Source organism: Phoxinus phoxinus (genome assembly GCF_949152265.1).
Source record: "Phoxinus phoxinus genome assembly, chromosome: 17".
Taxonomy (NCBI): Eukaryota; Metazoa; Chordata; class Actinopteri; order Cypriniformes; family Leuciscidae; genus Phoxinus; species Phoxinus phoxinus.
In genome coordinates, this window is record NC_136892.1 from 4,235,396 (window position 1) to 4,257,507 (window position 22,112).

The 22,112-nt window shown below is 37.6% G+C and overlaps 1 protein-coding gene across 2 annotated transcripts in view; it reads right to left on the reverse strand.

Moving 5' to 3' along the window:
• gabrb2b (gamma-aminobutyric acid type A receptor subunit beta2b) overlaps nt 1–22,112 on the reverse strand; it is a 112,469-nt gene that overhangs the window by 26,140 nt on the left and 64,217 nt on the right. For both annotated transcript variants that reach the window (XM_079585625.1, XM_079585626.1), the window contains exons 5-6: nt 18,130–18,212; nt 725–862 (exon numbers count right to left, since the gene is read on the reverse strand). In XM_079585625.1, coding sequence (XP_079441751.1) covers nt 725–862; nt 18,130–18,212 — 221 coding nt within the window. The remainder of the gene's footprint in view (nt 1–724; nt 863–18,129; nt 18,213–22,112) is intronic.

The window sequence follows — 22,112 nt, forward strand, 5'->3', positions numbered from 1 at the left end:
AGATAATTTTTGGGTGTTCCTTAATTGTACATTGTCGCAAAACATCATAATTAAGGAAAGGTTTTCCGTCTTGATCAACACCTAGACTTTATGAAATAGTCGTCTTGTTAAAAACTAGCAGGCTTGGTAGGGCTGTTGAAGTTTGACATCAGAACACAGTCTTCGTCCTCTTTGACATGCTGAACCAAACATCATTTTTAAAGACTGCATCTACAGCTAACCTCCTGACTTGCATGACAAATTCATGAATATGAAAATGTAGTCGATGAATAAATCAAGTGGTCACACAACGATTTGTTAAATAACTTATAAGAACACCCTGCGTCTTGTTTTTAGTGTATGTGTTTTTCATTCTCAGACCAGGGTTAATAATACAACCGCTGGGGCCTGGGACACCACTAGCCATGCCAAAGTGAGAGGGTTCATAACCCAGACGTGTTGCTTGTTTTTTTACTTTGCTTACTGACTGACTCTGAAACTGCTCACTAGAGCCAGCCACACATATGTAGTAAATGGGTTTGAAGGGTTTTCAACCTCAAAGTGTCCTAATATGTGATGCAGTTAAGTAATATACTTAACTGCATTTGAGTAACTTTACTATTTCAATAAGCTGCAAACTAGTCTTTTAAGTAAAGTAAGGACTTTATACCTTTACTTTATCAGTCATATAGTTATTTCAGTTCTTGGTGTATTCCTACAGTGTTCTGTAGTTTGGTTGTGTTACCTGTAGAAAACACCACGTTTTTCGAGATGAGTTTGTAGTCCACTATAGAGAACTGAGGAAGCTCTATCCTTTCAACCCCCGTGACTGCATGGTCTCCACCTCGCCAGTAGAACTCAATATCATCTGTAGTGTAGCCATCTGAGGGAGACGAATGCGGATATTAAAACATATATGGATGGTGGTCATGTGATTGATGTCTCATTGGTCGTTCTAAAGTCTTGGTCATTAAAATGGCCAATAAATATAGGCATATTCTGGCATCACTACAAGTGCATAAGTAATGAAAAAAAGAAGAAGAAATAAATAAATGATACAGCTTACTTTCCTACTGCAAATCCATTATGAACACACACTTGCAAAGTTAGTGACCCAAAAAACAACAACAAGATGTTTATGAACATTTTCTGCAGCTGTGATGTTGACTGGACAGACGCCACAAAATACAATAATAAATTGTGGGAAAAATGTCAAGCAGTTGTTGAATTATAAGAAATTAATTCTCTCTCTTATGCTCTTAAATGGTTAGATAAATGTAACTTTGCCAGGTTATGAGCCGTCATCTACACCAAACAGTCTTAATTCATTAACTTTGCATATACATAATTTAACATGTTAAATCATTCAAGGCATGCTAAGATGTGAAGAATTATAAATGATGAAAAATGTGATAAAGTTCAGATGTGAACATTTACTATGAGGGGTGCTCTGAAATGGACCTGTAATATGGGACATGATTATGAGATATTCTCTTCTATCTATAACAACAGAGGAATGTGTCTGTGCCATATGTTGTTGCCTGAATCATTATTTAATTTTATTTAATTTTATTTTTGTGGCTAAAATTCGGCCCTGGACAAATCCAACCCATCCGCGCGCCTGGTCCACGAGTTCCCCCTGGATGTTTTTGAGGTTAGGACCTTAAATTGGAGTATATAAAATAATAAATAAAACTTGGACAGGGACAAATAATGATAGATATAATTTAATTTACTGCAAATGCAGTTAACAAACTTAATAGTGCATTTTTGTCATTGAAATGCACTTGATAGTAAAGCACTGATTTTGAGCAAGGATGCCGGATCATTTACTCACCCTCATGTTGTTCCAAACCTGTATGACTATCTCTCTTCTGTGACACACAAACAAATATATTTTAATGAATCTTGGCAACCAAACCGTTTAGTTACCTATGATCATGCGCGTGAACTCGACAATCGACTACTTTGGACTTCGACCGAAAACAGGAAGTAAATACAGGTATGTGCGCTGGCTGAAATAACATCATTTTTATTAATATCTTTCACATCTACTGCAGTCAGATTCACTCGTGTTCACTCTGAAGGAATCACTCAACATGGCTGGGCACTTGTATGACACATCAAGGATGTTAAGAGGCTAAAAGCAGGTTTAAAACTTGCCCCATTGAAGTCAACAGGGTGCAAATTTTAAAAAGAGGATAACATGGTGTAGGCAACACCGATTTTTGTCGTTGTTCTCTGTATTGACAGCACTCCAAATTTACAAAAAAATTTGCTCAATGTTAAAATTGACCGGAGTTCTCCTTTAACTTCTATTGTATGGACAAAAAACAGACACAAATGATTTTCTTTTATATTCCACATTAAGATAGACATTCAGGTTTGGATGACACGAGGGTGAGTAAATGATGGCATTTTGGGTTGAACTATCCCTTTAAAAACAATGACATTTGTAAAGAGTTAACACCTAATTTATGTAAGATGCTGATATGTGTCGTTCATCAGGCTCTCGTTGAATTAACATCTAACTGCAGTATTCGGTAAGATCATGGTAGTCACAGGTGAAATTATCCTCCTTACTGTGGGTATATGGTTTCTAAAATAAATAAATCATGATAAACTCCATATTTCTTCAGTGTTAGTATCTGCAAGGTACAGTAAATGACTATAAAGCTGGTGGTGCTGGATTGATAAGCTGTGTATTAGCATTTTCCAGTTTACATCATCATGTATTTGTATGGCCACCGCTGTTTTCAGCTATAGATTCACCACAGAAACTGTAATGTTCCCATGTCACACGAAATTCGGAGTCAAATCTGAATGGATCAAGCGACTTGCGCAGTTTATCACTTCATAGAGCGGCAGATATGAATTTGTAGGAGTTTCCCTTTTAGACACAACATTTATGGGAGGAGAGTATGATTTATTTTAAGGTGATTTACTAAGGTTTGCGCTAGTTTACTGGTATTTGCGCCATTATTTACCTCCCAAAAAAAGGTGTCTTAAAAAAGCTATGTTAATTTGCGCTGCTCTTGGTAGATTGTGTTGGTCATTATGGAAATGATCCGGCTGCGTCTGTGTTCTTTAATTTGTGCGTCGTCAGTAGATCAGCACTGAACTTTGCACTTCCATCTGTGCTTTTATGGAATTACGCTCCCAGGCTAATTTGCCCAGTTTAATAAATCTGGCCCTTAGAGATGCGCTACAATAATAATAAAAAACAAAACAAAATCTGTCTTGCTTAATTGGCCGCTTCCCTCCATGATGGGTCAGTCCATGGCAATATATACAGTATATATAAACCTTGTATTGGCCCCTAAATGCGTCGGCCCACCAGGAAAGTGCGTGGTATGCCAGATTACCAATCTAGCCCTGGTTGAGCTGAACCTGTGTTATTAGAGAGCAGAGGATAATCACATGCAAGCCTTGGGTCAAAATCATTGTCAAGTCAAATCATACGGCACTCCATTTCTGACCTCAGCTGCAGAAAAAAAGCCATCATAAATATTCAAACAAAACATGAGATATTTAGTTTGCTTCAGTGCTCCCTGTGCTGAAACTGACAGAAACACGAACAGCCAGCCCATCTAGCCATAAATGATTGAGAAACATCTTATTGTATCGGAGCAAACAGCACTCTGCATCAGACCAGAAAACTCGGTCTTGCATAATCCATCCCTGGACGGTCCCCTGAGCGACTGTTGACTTATCAGACTGAGGGCCAAAATGCAAAAGAATGATATATCAGAGAAAAATATCCAAAGTGTTACATCAAAAAGTTTACCCAAACAAAATATAAATAATATTATTTACTCTCATGTCTTTTAAACCAATATGACGTTTTTTCTTCCTTGGAACACACATTGTTTAAAAGCAGAATGGTGAATCTGCTCTTTCCCATACAATTAATATAAATGTTGACCATTATTTTTAGTGAATAATGACTGTTTAAAGCTATAAAATTGCTTCTTCAGACAGATAAATATATTCCATGAATTATACTTTTATGGTGTAATTTGGAACTTGACAGACCTTGGTCTTTGTTCACTTTTATTATATGAAAAAAAAACAGCATTACCATTCTTCAAAACTCCTTTGTGTTCCATGAACAAAAAGAAAGTCCTATTTGTTTAGAACAAAATGAAAATCAGTCAATTATGACTGTTCAAGACTAAGAGCAATTGAAGACATTAGGGTTACTTATGTAACACAATGGGAATGCCTTCAGCGTGCGTAAGTGTATGAAGCATGTGTGAATTCACAGATTATTGCCCTTTTCAGTCATATGGGGCACTTGCATGACTGTAAAGGGCATCACATTAAACGTTATCAACTTTGAGAGGGCGCTGCTCTCTCCTGTGGCATCTTCTGTTCATCTGGGACTGCATGATTAAGCTCCACTCGGTTGTGCCGCCAAGCTATGCTCAGGTTGAGACCAGGCTCTGCCTTTAGTACAGTATACTAGGTAATAATACGGGGGATAGAGCTGTGAGCTCCCTATGAGTTTAATCATTGGCACCCTGTCTGACTCGCTTGGTGGAGCAATGCAGTGAGCAGGCAGGATTTTGTAGTGGGTATAAATATGCAGTTGGTATTAAAGGTTGTGTAGGTAAGAATTGTCTAAAGAACTTTTTTTCAAATTGGCTTAAACTGTCTTTATATACCAATACATAATTAAAATGTAAGTACTTTGAAAAAGAGAGTATAAAAATTGAGTGACTATAGTGTATTTAATCTTCAAAAAACACTGCTCATTAATTCCATTCGGGACGAAACAAGTGATTGGCTTGCGCGACTGTCACTCTCCGTCGCCATGACTACCGCCGCTATTATTGGCTCTGCCCACAGTCGCGCACCCATTTTTAGGTGGGAGTGAATGGAATTAATGAGCTGTGTTTATTGAAGATTAAATACACTAGAGTTTTTTACACTCTCTATTTCAGAGTACTTGCATTTTAATTATGTATTGGTATATAAAGACAGTTTAAACAAATTTGAATAAAAGTTTTTTTAGACAATTCTGACCTACCCTACCTTTAATAGTGTTAATGTAATGACGCAGCGTAGACTTCCCTCGAAAGGGAACGTCTAGGGTTATGTATATAACCCATGTTCCCTGAGAAGGGAACGGTATGCTGCATCTCGTTGTCATACTCCAGGCGAGCCTGCTGTGTCTTCAGACAACCTGAAGCTGGTGACGTATTGTTTGGGTGCCATTTATAGTACATACCAGTGTGCCAGTGATGTCCACTCTTAAAAGATCTTGGGTTATTTTTTCAGTATTTACGTAGTTTTTGTGTTACCCGGCTCCTGGGTCAGACATAACAACCCAGTGGTTGGGTAGTTTCCTTGTGTTACCCAGATCTTGGGTCAGAAATAAGAATTCAGTGTTTGGGTAGTTTCCTTGTGTTACCCAGATCTTGGGTCAGAAATAACAACTCAGTGTTTGGGTAGTTTCCTTGTGTTACCCAGATCTTGGGTCAGAAATAAGAACCCAGGGATTGAGTTATTTATCGTGGGCTTTTTGCGACCTCTTAAGGAGAGAGGTTTAAACCTGTCTGTTAATGCATGAAGTAAAAAAAAAAAAAAAGAAAAAAAAAAAAGGCTAGTTTTATAGTAAAAATAAATCAACTATGCTGGGTTAAATAAACAAACCCAATTTCCTTGGCAGAATTAACCCAACATGTGTTCTGTCCTATATTTACCCAGCCGAATTGGGTTGTTTTTAACCCAGTGTTTTTTTAGAGTGTTATGCAGTAGCCAATCCAAATTGATGTGTAGCACACATGCTTCAGCATCACCATCATGATTCTCAGGGAACCAGGGTTATATATACTGTACATAACCCTAGACATTTATTCTGGGTCCTCTTGTTTCCTTCATAACCCAATGACATACAAGTTTGATGAATTGGAGCTGCAAATTTGCCTGTAGGTGTGTGCATGTGTGAAAAAGTTTAGCACACTATAAAATCTACATTGGAAAATAATTGTTACTCTGAAAAAAAAGAAAAAGAAAAAAAAAAGAAAAGAGGATTAATGATCTTGAAAATGTTTGAAAAGATATAAAGTCCCATTTGGTTTAGCTTTCATTGCATTTCTTTTTTCTGTTAAAAAAATGACTATTACATCACACAAACATGACTTCATATTATTTTGCAGGGAATAATGGCATTTGTGTGGTTGGTTGGGCCATTCAAAGCCACTTAACTCCATTATTTCTATGTCATTGAGCCTGACTTTGCAAATGAGCTTTCGCCGACATTCCTGTCAGGGCTCTTACATCACTGTATTTGAATCGCTCCGGTAGCTGTGAACCCACATGCACAGGAACTCCAGGATGAGAATGAGGAAGAGGAATTGTGCTAAACTATTTCCATTGGGATCTGTTACGAAACCTAGTTGTTGCCTTAGACTGCTTATTATCTGAAATGGAACCTCTTAAGTGGATCATTTGGAAGGCTGTAACTTTGTGCATCATACAAATACTTTGCAAAGCACATACTTTTGTTTAGAAGACTCAACTCAAACATTTATTTCAATAAAGTTTGCCGTCAACATGTTACTTAGTCAAGTAAAGTCACATTTCATACAAAACATATTGTTTTAAAGCAACTAACTTTTTTACAACAAAAAGGAAACATCACAGAACAAATCAATAACTTATCAAATCAATAATATTACTAAGGTAATACTAATACTAAGTGTATGCAATAATCTAATAAGAATACAAAACAGTGCAGATCATGGTCACCCAAATGATGGGTAAAATAGTCATCTGAAATTAGCCGATTTAAAACTCAGTATTGTAAATCAACTTATAATGTGTCTTGCTTTGTCTGCCATCTTTAATGGATTTTCCACTGTGCTTACGACAATTGATCATGGAATGCCTTCCACACATGGATGCTTGTGACACTGCCTTGGAAATGACATAAATAAAGGAATTTTCAAAAGATTTTTCAGCCTTTGTGTCAAGTGTGCCTACAGTATAATGCCTACAAATGCTTTCTTCTTTGGCAGCCCACAACGTTTTATAAAGGTTTGTAAGATCTGAAGAACGGTCCTGCTTTAAAATTTGCTCAGATTTCTCATGTTTGCATAAAAATTGCCCACCATTAAAGCATTATGGATATTAATGCGGATTACAAATAAATAACCTGAAGTTAGGATGCACTTTAATGTGTCTGAACTATGACAATTCTTAATAAGCCAGTCCTTCCTTAAAAAAAGGATAAACCCCTCACCCCTAAGTGCAGGGTGAGACTGAAGGAGCAAAAGGCCCTCTAGTTATACTTTCCTTTTCTTATTTATATGCATGTTGTAGAATCGTCTACTAGCGCATTTAACAGAAAAGAAAGCAGAGATCTAGAGAGGGAACGTCTCCAGTAATCCACGTGTGCCTCGGCAGAAAGTTTGACCCAGATGGTTCAAAGCTACTTTAATCCTTTTTCTAATGTGCAATTAAAAGTGTCCCTAAATTCACATCATCTCCTTATCTTTGCACAAACACAGAGCAGGAGAAGTCAAAACAAGACATCTATAGGCAAACCTCTTTATACACCAGAGGAGATATGCAGTTCAAGAATTGGTTCTGACGGCTACCTGGCTCCATATGCTGTGCTTCAGCAGTGCAGAACATTTGAGTAATATGTAGAGGCCTGGCAAAATGAGATTAGACCATCAAAAGTCAACATAAAAGTCAAACACTATGTTAACTCACCTCTATGAAAAGGACAAGCTTTCCCCTATTTCTTTGTAAAATATATTCTGTATAACAAAAATATTTAAGATCAACCTGAGCACTGCAGCTACTTTCTTCTCACAAAACTCAAATAATTTAATGTCCAATTCATTTGATTTATTTAAAAAGCAGCCATGTATAAAGTGGGATAATGATTATAAGGCTGGTTTGAAAAAACAGACAACATCCAATAAATCAATAAACCCACAAATCTGGAGAGAAGATCTTAAAGAAAGTGAATCTAAAAGCTCATTCTCAATTTAAGAACTAACTTTACCCATGGACCATGCCAAACCTGTTTTTGCCCCATGATTATATGATCAAGCAAACTATGGAATACAGGAATAATCAAATATCCAAATTAAAACAAAACTAAATAATAATCTCAGGCTAAATTTTAAAATAATTTAAAATTGGTGTCAGATTAAGAATTATTCCTTTGCCAATGCCATTGGATTCTGCCGTTGGGCCAATGGGTGATCCTTACAGTACAGTCACCCAATCAATATCACACAATAAACTCTAAACGGGTTGTGGCTTAAGTTTTTTCTTATATTAAGATAGGCAGAATTACAAAAACATATTATTTGATTATCTTCAAGCATATCATTATTTCAATATGGGCATATTTATTTCCAAACGAAAATTATTTTTGTCATATGAAGGTAACATATTAAAATGACCCTGGAAACCATGCCTTCACCAACCATTTTCTCATAGGCTTCACCATGAAATATGGTATTGCATACCATATAGAAGTATGCAAATGTAAAACAACTCATTATGTATTGTGTGGGGGAAAATGGTCAAAAATGTTCCAAATTGCATGAATGTCAAAGGACTTTAAATGTCATTCGAAGCTACATATGCTTAGATCGGTGTACAAGCATGTACTCTTATCACTATCTGGGGTTTATTTGATAGATGTATCTATTATTGCTTTAATTGTAACCTCAACTTGACAACAAGAAAGTTCCTAATGAGATCAGTTTGCCAGGACATTCTCTACCAACATCGTCTCCAATTAAGCGGATGTCTAGCAGACAAGCACAAGTGAACAGAGAGGGATCAGTTCTCAATAAAGAGCTTAACCTGTCTGTCTCTTGTGCCCTGGTGTCACTGTTCTGCCATCAGTCTAGGTAACGATCAGCACCTGGCAGAATGACAGTTCACACACTTTACATTGATTCTTGAACTGAAGCTCTTAAACATATATAAAGGCAACTACTAAACAAGCACATGCATCTTATAATGAATTTAGATTACATTTCATTCAATTTCAATTTTCTTGAGTAATAGACAATAATTAATTTTCCTTTCCAAATGTATTTTTGGAATGTATTTGTATTTTGTAAATGTATTTTCCTTTCCATTTTTTTCCTGATGAACAGGATTTGTGTATGTGTGTACTGGTGCTCCATTTCAGTCTTTAAAAATCAAACAGGGGTGCGTTTCTCGAAAGCATCGTTAGCCAACTATGGTCACAAGTTCCTGAGCTATCAACAGTTCAACAAGTTGGTGTTTCCCGAAAAACAGTTCTAACGAACATTCGCAAACGGCATCGCAAAGTTGTGTAGTTGGAACGACAGCTCTCGACATGTCACTAGAAGCAGAGTTTCTTGTTTAGATGACATGTCGACTCAATAAATCCTTATCTTGAGCCAAATAACCAAGCTGACATCCAGTACAATCTGCATCTTTGATTTGGAATACATACAAATGTCATTTACGTCTTTTAGTTCGTCAAAAGATTTAAAGCACCCTTTTTGAATAGTGCACATGTGTGTTCCAGCTCTAGTACGCAAGAACGAGCCTACGATTGAATCTGCAAATAAAGCAAAATAAATGAGAACAATGAGAAATAGTCCTCAGATGCCATGTCCGCAATTTATAGCAAAACATCCTGTATTAATTCGATCTCAAACAGATTCATTAAAATAAGTTATTACTCCACCACCTCCAACGTGGTTGAACAAAACAGTACGGTTTCGGGAAACAGTCGTGACTAGCTACTTGATTTCTACAACGATACATCGTACTATGGTAGTTAAGCAGCAAGTCACGTCGTTGTACGGGAAACACACCCTAGAATAGAAATATTGCAGTAGTTGCTGCCGTTATGGGAACTCTCCTAGATGTGACGATTTTCTGAAGCCCGTTAAAAACACACCAATTCATTGGCTGATGGTGCTAGTACTGCCCCATGATCTGATGATGACTTCAAGTCTATGGAGAGTGAGCAGACTTTTTCTCTTTCTCTCGCTGGAATGCATACGCATGTCCTCAGTCAATTTTGCATGTGAGGATTTGTGCCCGAGCCTCGATGCTCATGATGCGATCTCTTTCGGCCTTGAGGATATTTTATATTGTGCCACTTTGGACGCAGCAGAGTTTGGCAGCGGGCAGACTGAAGCTCTCCCCCAAAGCAGTCAGGAGGTCTTCATTGGTTTATAAGTTGGCAAGCATAAAGCTCAGTCTAGACTAGACAAGCAAGTCTACTCTTGAGGTTTCTCAATGCATGTGACAAACCCTGCTACCTCTGACCTCACCACAACTTCTGGTTTAGTAGAACAGGGTTTTTTTTAGAGATGACAGCAGTCGAGGAGATTCTAGTTGCCAATCTGTGACTGTCTTGGTCAGGAAACAGAGGTGAGGCCCCCCCATGGAAAATTGCGTTGAACCGCTGAAGCATATTCTCTTTTCTCCTCGCTGCCATCAAGAATCTCTTCAGTCAGCTCCACTGCATCTGGCACTTCGGACAACAGAAGACCATCTGTGTACGAGTTACAACGGTCTACTCATTTGTGGTCCACGCATAAAGACTTTTGGAACACACAAGTCATGTCTCGGCAAACGGGGCCCCAATGGTACATGCTGGGGCCCCTATATGTTGAGTAAGACTGTGTGTCCTGCTGGACGGATTCCCCTTCTGTCATTTCAGTGCCTTGGCCAATATGTAGTGTGTCATTTGTGAACGTTGTTTTTCAGGTTTGTTCATGTTTTCTTGTCTTTTATTTTGAAATTGGTCATTGAAGTCATGGTAGGGTGGTCCAATATATACATATATAAAGTACCAAGCTCAAGCGCTTGTGGAGCTTGCTCCAGCATTGCAGTTCCCTACCACTTATTATGTTTTTTTTTACCTTTCAGTATGTAATAGCTGTAAGTGCATGTACTGTAAACAGGTCCACACTAAAGGGAGTTAATCTCTCCAACATAAAACAACTGCATTAAATGCACAATTTTTCATACTGCCATTGTTCCAAGGAAGCAGATACGTCACCATTTTAAACATTTGTATAATGCTGGCTACTTTGTCTAGTTCAGTATTCAGTATCGCCAACAAACACAAGTTATAAGGCCAGATATTATCACTGTCACTGTTTTTTTTTTCTACTGCAAGGGCAAAAAAAACATAATTACACAAACTTCCAAAGGCAGAGGAATTTAAGAATCAATAATTCAATTGTATTTTTAAAACTATTCCTCAGCAGTACGGACACAGCGTTTCATTCACACATTTTTTTCCGAATGATTGCTTCCTGAACCTTGCAGTTCGATGCCATGATGTACTGTAGAGAAATTAGACAGTTATAACATCACATCTGAAATGTAAGAGAGGTATGAAGAAAAAAGCACTGTAAAACGTCCTGCTAAGTCATGCTTGTGAAGGTGGTTTGATCAATCAGCTCGTTCTTCAGTCATTATTGGACTCATGGCTCAAACTGATAAAACAGGCGCCAGAGTTAGCGTATTTACAGTAGTATTTACAGCACCACACGCTCTAAGTGCTAGACTAATCACAGCAGACAGGGCCGTAAGAGTAATCAGAGCAGAAAACTGCTTTCCAGAAGCCGGGTTTCAAAGAAATGACTAAACCAGAGCGTTTAGACAGAGGGTGAAAAACACTGAAGTATTGTAATTAGTAAAAAGGCCATTGAGCTAAATCTAGATCCTGCATTCTAGAATTTAATAATTTATTAAAATAAATTAAATCAATTAACCTTTGAAGCCCTGAAGGATTTTTTTGATTTCTGAGTGACACAAAACTAAAGCAAGGATAGTCAAAAAGTAGGCATAGTTTGATAGAAAACTTGGTTTCATTTTATTTGGATGGTCCCTTTAACACATTCTGTTGTATATAACATTGCCCCTTCATGTCTTACTAACTATCATGGGAGTGTTAATAGAGCATTAGTAGACTGGTAGGGTTAGGGTTAGAATAAGTTGACATGTAGTTGCAAAGTTACTTATAGTCAGTAGAGTGTCTGTTGGAGGAGCATCACAATAAAGAGTTTGCAGATATTAAACAGACAGTCTACTAATACTCTAATGCGAGTTAGTTGACATGTAGTTGCACAGTTACTTATAGTTAACAGAATGTTCAAAAGGGACCATCAAAATAAAGTGTTACCGAAAACTTTTTTAAATATTTAGGGGGGGAAATCTTTACATTTGGACATTCTCAATGCTGCGAAACTAATAAAATATATAAAAATAAAGTGTGCTTAAGGGAAATTTTGCCATAACTCAGAAAGGAAATAAGGAGGGTAATTATTTACATGTGAGCTGCATCTGCCATAAAGTAATAAAAATGTACAGCATTTGGAACCAAGGTAGCCTATTTGTTTAGCCCTTGACAACCGGGAGGCATTTTTTTTAATTGTTGTTCCTCCCTGAGAAATATCTTCTGATTGACAAAATGGTTTATGGTTGTTTTTGGCCTCATTTCAATCGGGAGCATCCACTGCAAGTAATGATGTGCCATTTTCTACGATATGTTTTATGAAGTTACAAGCGTAAACGCCACGTGAAATCTACATTTGATTTTACTTAGCTACATGTGTGCCTGTGGAGTTTTATGTGTTATAACTACATGAGAGGATATATTTAGATCTAAGTGACGGATTATGGTGAGTTGGGCTCTTTTTAATCGAGAGACTCTGCTGTAAATAAAGAGTGATTTTCCACGATCAGAGTATATATGTTTCATGAAGTTGCGAGCGAAAACGTGACTTAAATGCAGCATCCGTATTATCAACACATGCGTCTTGCAGGGCTTCATGTACAAAAACTCGCTCAAATTTCATAGCCCAAAACAATTATGCTTGTGGTGTTCTACTCTGTAGGACCTTTCAAATGATATATGACACATGCCTATATGAGCTGAATGATATTTTTGACATATTACACTACATAGTACAAAAAAGTGGGGGAGGAGGTTGGGTGTACACTTTGGGTCTATATGGTTAATACAAATAAATTTTTTTTTTCTTCAGAAAGTAGGAGGAGCCCATAGATCAAAACAAATTTTGAAAACAAAACTAAGGATTATTATTGTGGTAAAAGGGGCTCCTTGGAGTCAAAGTGGTTATGAACCGCTGTGCTATGGTTTAGGACTTACAATAGCATATGTATGACCTCATAACTTGACTGCCACTGAAGTACTATTAGGCCTTCGTTGTTCTCATGTTGATCTTTGGATTGTGTGTCATTGGAGCTCTCAGCATTGACGTATAAAAACGATGATGCTACAATATCTGCATATTTCTGCTGTGACCTAGTGTGTGGATGGATTTGTGTGGCAGCTCCTTTATCATTGTACCTTTTTTAGAGTTACATCCGGTTATACGTCATGGCAGATATTCGTTTTATAGCTCTCCTTGGGGCTAAGTCGCAGTTCATTTCTCCATGCATGACATTTTCTCAAGACATACACAGAGCAGCCAACAGCTGTCTGGAAGCACAGTACAATTCTGTGATGGAGTGGGATTGCACAGAAATTCCTAGAAACACAGAATGCGTAATCTTGGCCATCTATTTATTGTGACCTGCAATATGTTTTGCAAACATCTGCACGCTTTCTACTAGCACCTCACCTTTCCAATTAGGGTTGCAGGAAAAATGTGTATGCTGCAACTTTTGGGCTTCCTGTTTACACTAATGATGATGCATTTCATGCCCTTTTGAGGTGATTTCCAATTTCCGTGTCAACTATAATGAACAAAGCTTTGTTACAGTTTTTCTCTAGCTATAAACACGATCTCAGAACTACACACCAACTTAAACAAATCTCAAACTGTCACGTCAAACACAATTATTTTAGCCAAAAACACATTTGTCAGAATAACACACAAAACCTAACACATACATAGACTAATTTCTAGTGAGATCACACCAGTGAGATTAATTCATAATACTGTAACAAAAAACTCTTATTGGGATTCAGGAATTAATTTTGCAGCTCAATGTCTATTATAGTTCTATTCATTAAAAATGAAAGAGTGCAGATAGAGTTAAATGCAACAATGATAATTTTCATTTCACTACTGTAAAGTGTATTGTAGATGTAAAGCTATTTCTAAAAAATTGAGATGCACCAACAATCGTTTTGGAATTGGATTGTGACTCCCTGAATCGAAATAAAAGCACGAGGTGCCAATATTTTTATCCATATTTTAGGACCATTAGATGGAACATTAGCTATATGGAAAATTAGCTGTAGCTATAACGTTAGCACATAATCTTTCCCATACAGTTTAACCAGAGCAGTGTTAGCTCAGGATTTTCCTCCCTTCATATCAGTGTCATCCACCCCACAGGACCACATCTGAGCAATACTGACAGTGATTGGTGAGAAACACCTGATGCTAACTTCTTCTCAGTTGTCAAAAATTTAGTATTGAATTTTCTGGTTTTGAGTTTCTCCATGAATGCACTGGGTGTCTGTAACACATAGCGAGCCATGCTTTAGCTGGACTGCCATACATCCAATGACCACCTAGTTTCACATGGCCAGACTTTTTACAATCAGCATATCTGGTTCATATTGCAGACTATTTAGACATAATATGAATAAACCAATTACAGTTTATTGCATTTTTATATGTTGTGATCGTCAAAATATCGAATCCACATTTTTTGGTCAAAACATTCCAAATAATGGAGCAGGCCACATATTTCACGCAACTAACCTGAACAACTAAAATCTCGCATGCTCTGAGCGTTGCATAACACCTACTAGTAAGGTTGGAACTGAAAAAATGAAGCCAGCTCTTTCTATTTCGTGTGCAATATCCATCAGATGGTGAATGAATAGACTGCTGGGAGTCCCATCAGAGGATGACCTGGCTACCTGACCCCACTAAGTATTTTTGCAAAATGACTCGCTGTGCATTCAGTATACATTCATCAATATGTGCTCTCAGGGAAATGAACCCATGACCTTGGCGTTGCTGTAGGTAATGTTAGAGTATAGCCGATGCTCTCAGCACACACTGTGTTCCCAGAAACCTCTGTGGAGTTTACTTGAAAGAAAGTAAAACTTGTGAAAAACTTGGACAGAGCTTGTGAAAGAAAAAGGTAAAACCAATTAGGCAAAAGTTCAAAGGATTCTCTCTGGATTTGAGGTTATAGACACATTATGCTCACTGACAAGATGTCAATACATGTCAATACAGAATGCCATTTCACACAAGAAAGAAAGAAAGAAAGAAAGAAAGAAAGAAAGAAAGAAAGAAAGAAAGAAAGAAAGAAAGAAAGAAAGAAAGAAAGAAAGAAAGAAAGAAAGAAAGAGAAAGTATTTTCCATTTGAGAAACCATGGACTTGGACATCACATTGCAGTTCTGCAAGCTCTTATGGTTTCCACCATAATGAAACAAGGAAGGCTTCATGCGTTTTTCAATTTATATTAGCACTAACCATTAGCTCTTCTCTACAATGCAGCCAATGTGTTGGAGTTCACAAGAGCACAATTAGCAAGTGTGTACACATGCCCTCTTCTGATCTCCTCTAGCACTCAGCTTTCTATCGTTCTGCTTTAATGACAGCAGCCAATGGGCCATGCGTAACAGTAGACGCTGGAGGATTACTGCTGGATTTCCACTGATTTCCCAGTGTACACCACATATATAGAGTCACAATTAGATTTGATTAGGCCTTTTCTGCTCATGGCGCTGTGTAGCATGAATGCTGACTGGCTCTCTTTATCTCTTGGCTTTATGGAGATGAAGGTCATCCTAATTAAGGTAACGGTGGAGTACGGCTGACTTTCTACTCACACACTGTGCTCACACCTAAAATTTGTTTCTACTAGAAAAAAATAACCCTTAGAATTCAATACGAATTGGTCATGATTGTCAATCAAAATGATCAAGATTGTAATGCTATGACATTCGTTTAAACAGTGTTATTTGTTTGAGTCAATTTGTTTGAAATATCTAATACTTGAAACTATTTATGTTTATCTTTTATATTTTTACTTTTACTTTTTTCTGTTGGATATCAATTGTCAATTAAAGGGATGGTATAATGCCCTTTTCATAAGATGTAAACTAAGTCTTTGATGTCCCCAGTGTGTGTGTGTGTGAAGTTTTAGCTCAAAATACCCCACAAATTGTCTCTTCTTGAGGGTGAGCAAAAACATTGTTTTTGTGTCTGTCCCTTTAAATGCAAATGAGCTACTGCTCAGGGGGCGGAGCTACAACAGCTTGTGTCCTTTTTCCCCACACACACATGCACTAAAATTATCTACAACTTTTAGCCTTTTATGTTCAAACTGAAGTCAGAAAGATGGAGAGACTCAAGAAGAAGTGAAAACAAACTTGAATCCCTTCACTCACTCGTTTAATTTGCATGTTGCAACCTCATGCTAAATGCTTTTTTTCTTTTACATCAATATGCACTTCATACCTCTTAATGAAAAAGCAAAAAACATATTTTTGATGACATATTTGGGATGTGGAAATGCATGTCAGAGCAACAACTGAGCCATGAGGTCAAAGGAACTGCCTGCAGAGCTCAGAGACACGAATCTGTCAAGACACAGATCAGGGGAAGACTACAAACACAGTGGCCAGACGAAAAGCATGTTTTTCAGAAGAAGGGACTGTTCATGGTAGAAAGAAAGCTAAATGCAACAAAATACACATATATCCTTAACTAAAATCTGGTTCAGATCACTCAGGACCTCAGACTGGGCTAAAGGTTTACCTTCCAACAGGACAATGACCCTTAAAACATAGTCATGACAGTGTAATAGTGGATTAGGGATGACTCTGTGAATGTTCTTGAGTGACCCAGCCAGAGCCTGGACATAAATTTAATCAAACATCTCCAGAGAAACCTAAAAATTGCTGTCCACCGACAGTCCCCGTCCAACCTGACAGAGCTTAAGAGGATCTGCAAGAAATAATGGCAGAAATCCAGGTGTGCAAGGCATGTCAGATTATAACCAAAAAGACTTTAATCTAAATGGCTGTAATCGTTGTTAAAAAAAGTCCTTCAACTAAGTACTGAGTTAAGGGTCTGAATACTTATGCAATGTGATATATGAATCAGCTTAGGGAGTGCAGGTGGAACCCGTCCTATTTAAACCTCTCTTATCTAGTGTCTGGTGTTCCCTTTACTATTGAGGTGTGTGGTGTCATCATGCCACAATCTAAAGAGTATTGTGAGGCCTTCAGAAAAACAAAAAGGCTGTGGATGCCTATGAATCTGGCAAGGGATTTAAAAATATATCCAAATTATTTGAAATATCATTCCATTGTAAGGAAAAAAAATCAGACCTCTTGAAGTAATGTGCTCTGGACAGACAAATCAAAGTTCTAGTTGTTTGGCCACAGTAACAACAGACATGTTTGGCACAGATAAAAGACAGATTTTCAGGACAAGAACCTCATACAAACTATGTGGCATGGTGGTGGACATGTTATGGTTTTGGATTGCTCTCTCAGGGACTGGACAGCTTGCATTTATTGATTCAACTATGAATTCAACATCATATCAATGAGTACTTAAAGAGAACATAAGGCCAACTGTCCAACAGTTGAAATTGAACCAAAAGTGAACCTTTCAACAGGATAATGATCGTAGCAAATCCACCAAAGAATGGCTCAAAAAGAAGAGCGTAATGGAACGGCCCAGTCAAAGCCCAGATTTGAATCCTGTTGAAATGTTGTGAGGGGATTTCAAATGTAATGTATATACAAGAATACCTTCAAACCCCTTGCAACTGAAAGAATATTGCATTGAAGTGTGGTTAAACTGGTGTGACTGGTGGACAATTATGAAAAACGTCTACAAGAAGTTATTTCTGCTAAAGGGGGCATTACTAGCTAGGCCAACGATGTACTTACTTTTCCCACAGAAGAAATTCACATCTACTGATATTTCTGTCGAATAAATTATTGAAAAATCTATTTATTTTTTCAAGTGGATCAACTTTATTAATAGGCACTGTTTCAAAGATAATCAAATGTTTGCTTGTCCAAATATGTAACAAAAAGCCAAAAATGTCTATGGGATGTACTTATGTTTTTTACTACACACACATATATGTATGTTTTATTTTTATCACATGAATATGAAAAAATAGTGGAGAGAAAGTCTCACGGGACACTCACAGCTCTCGATTTCCAGTGTGCAGTTCTGCTCATCTAGTGGGTATCTGCGCAAGTCCATCATGCAGGCGGCTGTGGTAGTAATCCTGTGCACACAGAGGGTAGAACTATTAGTCACAAGCAACTATTTCTCTAGAATCCTGTCCTTCATAGACCCATGTCCGTGCTGGAGTCAATTACTTCAAGCATATTCTTTCACATTCCTTCTTTTTTTTTTTTTTTTGCATTTTCACCCATTTCATATTTTATTCCTGTAATGTATTTCCAAGCAAAATTGTGAAATTTTTATTATGATGGTTTAAAAAAGAAGTTTCCTGAGCCCTTTAACGGAGTTTGGCTTACTCCAGCTGAAGGACATAACGCTTGAAGTATTCTGAAGGGTGCAATACATTTTTGTTTACAACTTTTACTGCCTGAATGCCAGTAAAATTAATGATTAGAAATTAAAATTTAAATGCCTGAAGCATTCTGCACAAGGTTACCTTGATAACAACAGCAAGATTCATTTTTTTTCAGCTGTTAAGATTGTTGTGGACAAATTTATGTAAATTCAATTAAGTCATTCAAATTGATGGTATTCAAATTTAAATGAGGTGCATGGGAACAAATAAAGGTTTTAAAATCCTAAAGTAGAATAAATAAATAAACTCAAGGTTCAGAGTAAATCATGAGCTTGCTACCCGAATAACACGATCAATTTAACCATCAAAAACTCTTCGCCAACAGCTATGCAGATCCAATCCAATTACTGGTGGATAAAATAAACCCAATGTCACGTATTGCTGGGTAAAAAAAAACAAAAAAAAAACGAATCCTCCGAAAATATCATGTTTACTCAGGAATATGTGACATCGGTGTTGAGTGACGTTTTTTCAGTGGCAATTTAGAGTACTAAAATGTGCTTTATTTATAGCTGTGTAGAGAACTACTCTAAATGAATACAACCATGTCACTACACTTTTGTGTCTAAAATGTTTTTACTTTAAGTGAATTAAGTAGCCCCCGTCTTCCTCTTCAAAATAGAAAGTATCTGAAATGAGCAGTAAAGAGGGTTTGAACTGAGTAAATGCGTTTCCAGCAGTGCACACATTTACTGCAGTGGAAAGGTGCAAGAGAAATCCTCGTGCAGGGAAGGATAGATGAGCGAAAATCCGTGTCCTAGTTTCCAGTCATACCAGAATCACCTTGCCTCCATGTCATAGCAAAGTGGGAATACCAAAGAAAAGAGGGCAAGCAAGAGGGGTATTAGTTTCTGCTTTGATGTATACGCTACAGTGTATTACACTTAATAGTCCAGGAGCATCTGACAAAGACTTGCCTTCAGCTTCTAGTAGGGGGCTTGTCTATTTCTCCCTTTAGGTTTCATTAAAGAGACTGATAAATCTGAAACTACTCAAGAGAAAAAAAGAAAAAAAAAGAATATCAAAGCATAAAAGGGCCAATCTAACCAGTGTCAGATCATTGTCCAGCCTGGTCACTTTGGCTACTGAATACTGAACTCAATTACCCAAAATAATTCCCCTAACACCATTTAATAATTCAAATTGACCATAGAAACAAAGAGATACCAATCTTCTGCGTTATACAGGCTCAATTGGTATGCTTATTAATATTGAAAAAAAAATGTTTTTTTTCTTTTTTTTCTTTAATAAAGTATGTTCTGACTCTGGATGGTGAGATATCCATTTTGGAAAGGAAACAGCAATGGGAGGCAGCTGGCCATGTCTAGGGCTGTACTCTTTCACCTTTCAAAGTTACAACCTGCCAAAATCAGTCAAGCAGAATGAGGGCCCTGGGTGTGTTAGCTGACTGGCAAGCCTCGGTGAGAACAAAGAGGAAAAAGAATGATATGAATTCCTCAGGGAGAGCTTGTTCAGTTTGCTAAATTTGCTATCAGGACTGGCAGCTGTTGTTAAGGTAGAAAATGGTGTTAGTGAGAGTGGTTCAAGCTAAGAACTACACTCCAACAGCAGTTTAAGTACCGTCGTGTTCTCTGCAATTAGGCTAGATGTGTCAAAACTCTCTGAAATCACAATATTTACTCTAATATATATTATCAATTATGTCATTATTCAAGAAAGAGTTTTTTGTGGAAGGCAGGAGAAAGTGCATTCTGGAGAAGCACATGCAGTAAAGTAAGAAATAATATTGTTGAACAATATTTGTTTACTGTTGCATTGACAAGAGACCATACCATTTGAATTTATTAATTCTAGTTAATAACATCCAGCATTTTCTTTCACATTCCTTTTTTTGTGCATTTTCACCCATTTACATTTTTTGTTTTCCTGTAATTTTTTCCTGAAATTAGTGTAAGACATGCTTTTTTTTTGGATGGTAAATAATGGCGGAAATAAATTGACTAGAGCAAACCTTAGTAAATCATTTTGCATGATTAATTTAAATACTCTCCTCCCATACATTTTTGTGTCTGAAAGAGAAACGCCTACAAATTCAAATGCAATAAGGTCAGCCGCAAAAATAACCGTCCACGCCTTTTCAGCGCTAATCTTTAACTGCGTGTCTTTAGCAAATCCTGATAATAGTTTTTTAAAACCATAAGACGGTTTGCGCTGGTGCAGGCTTGTTAGTAAATCTGGATCTTAAAGGTGCAGTGGGTTATTTATCAAAATTATTGATATTCAAAATCAACTCAAACAAACACAGCCCTCTCTTCATTGCTCCGCCTCCAAAGCTCACCCTCCAATCCCAACCGCCCTGCTCTAAGTCGGTCTCGAACACGATCGCTGGCATGAGAGGCGAGTGCACTCACAAGGACTCTGAACAGTTAACATTGCATTCTCTAGCAGTTCATTTTCCAGTGATATTCCAGCCGATCTCATCCCAAGGCGTCATATACTGACGCTTTTGACAAATCGTCTACATCCAACGCACATGGCACCCTTTAGCGTCAATATGAGACACAGATAGATATGGGCCAGAAGGCGCCTCCTAGCGGTCTAACCCTAACCCTACCCCAGACCTAAACCCATCCATAACCGAACAAAGCTCTGTGCGTGTCATATTGACGCTAAAGGGTGCCATGTGCGTTGGATGTAGACGAAATGTCAAAAGCGTCAGTATATGACGGCCTAGGATGAGAATGCGTTGGATATTCTTATGAGCTTTTTCTCTTTTGTAATGTCTCTCAGCCACCGCTCTTTCTACAGTCTTTCTACAGTCGTTTTCTCTCCTCCACCGTCATACGCTCCCTAATGCTGATTGGCTACACGTTTGTTGTTGTGTCTGGTTGTCGGTCTGACCAACTTTCAAATCGCGTTTTTCAAATATCGCTTCCCATCGGGTAATCAAAACTTCTACACACTCGCATTCTTCACACCCACTTAAACATTTAGGCCAAATACAGGAAATACATCATGTAGGTAGACAAGTGGTCAAGTGCAGAGACCACAAGTGTGGGTATTTGAACAGGCCCTTTACACACCGGTAGTTCTTTGGTACATTATGTATGATACAATTTTCAGCGATAAACCTTGTACAATAACTGTTTTGTTAATAACCTTCTGCCAATCTGACTGTGTCTGTCTGATACAAAAATGAGGAAAGTACAAGAACAAGCCCTGGAGCTGTCAAAAGTCTGCCGGATGACGCAAAACTAACAAATGGTTGGAATTTCTCAGTCCAGGTAACACAGAGAAAGAGTAAACAGACAGTGCAAAAACTACAAAGCATGTTGAAAATCTGTGAAGATACACTTTAAAAATAACTAGCTGTTTTTAAGCTTTGAGGTGGACTGAAATGTGCAATAATGAAGTGCTTCGGAAAGTGTTAAGATACACTGTATGAAGGAAGAGAAAAGTGGTCACTTTCTATGCTACTTTATTCATGTAGTCTTCTGTGAGACTTTAACTGTCACTGCATCACTGAGATAAAAATATTGTTTTCTTCTTCTTCTTCTTCTGTTAAGAAAACCCGGTTAGACAACAAAGCCATCTGTTTTACTGCAGGGCCACAAAAATGCCCAA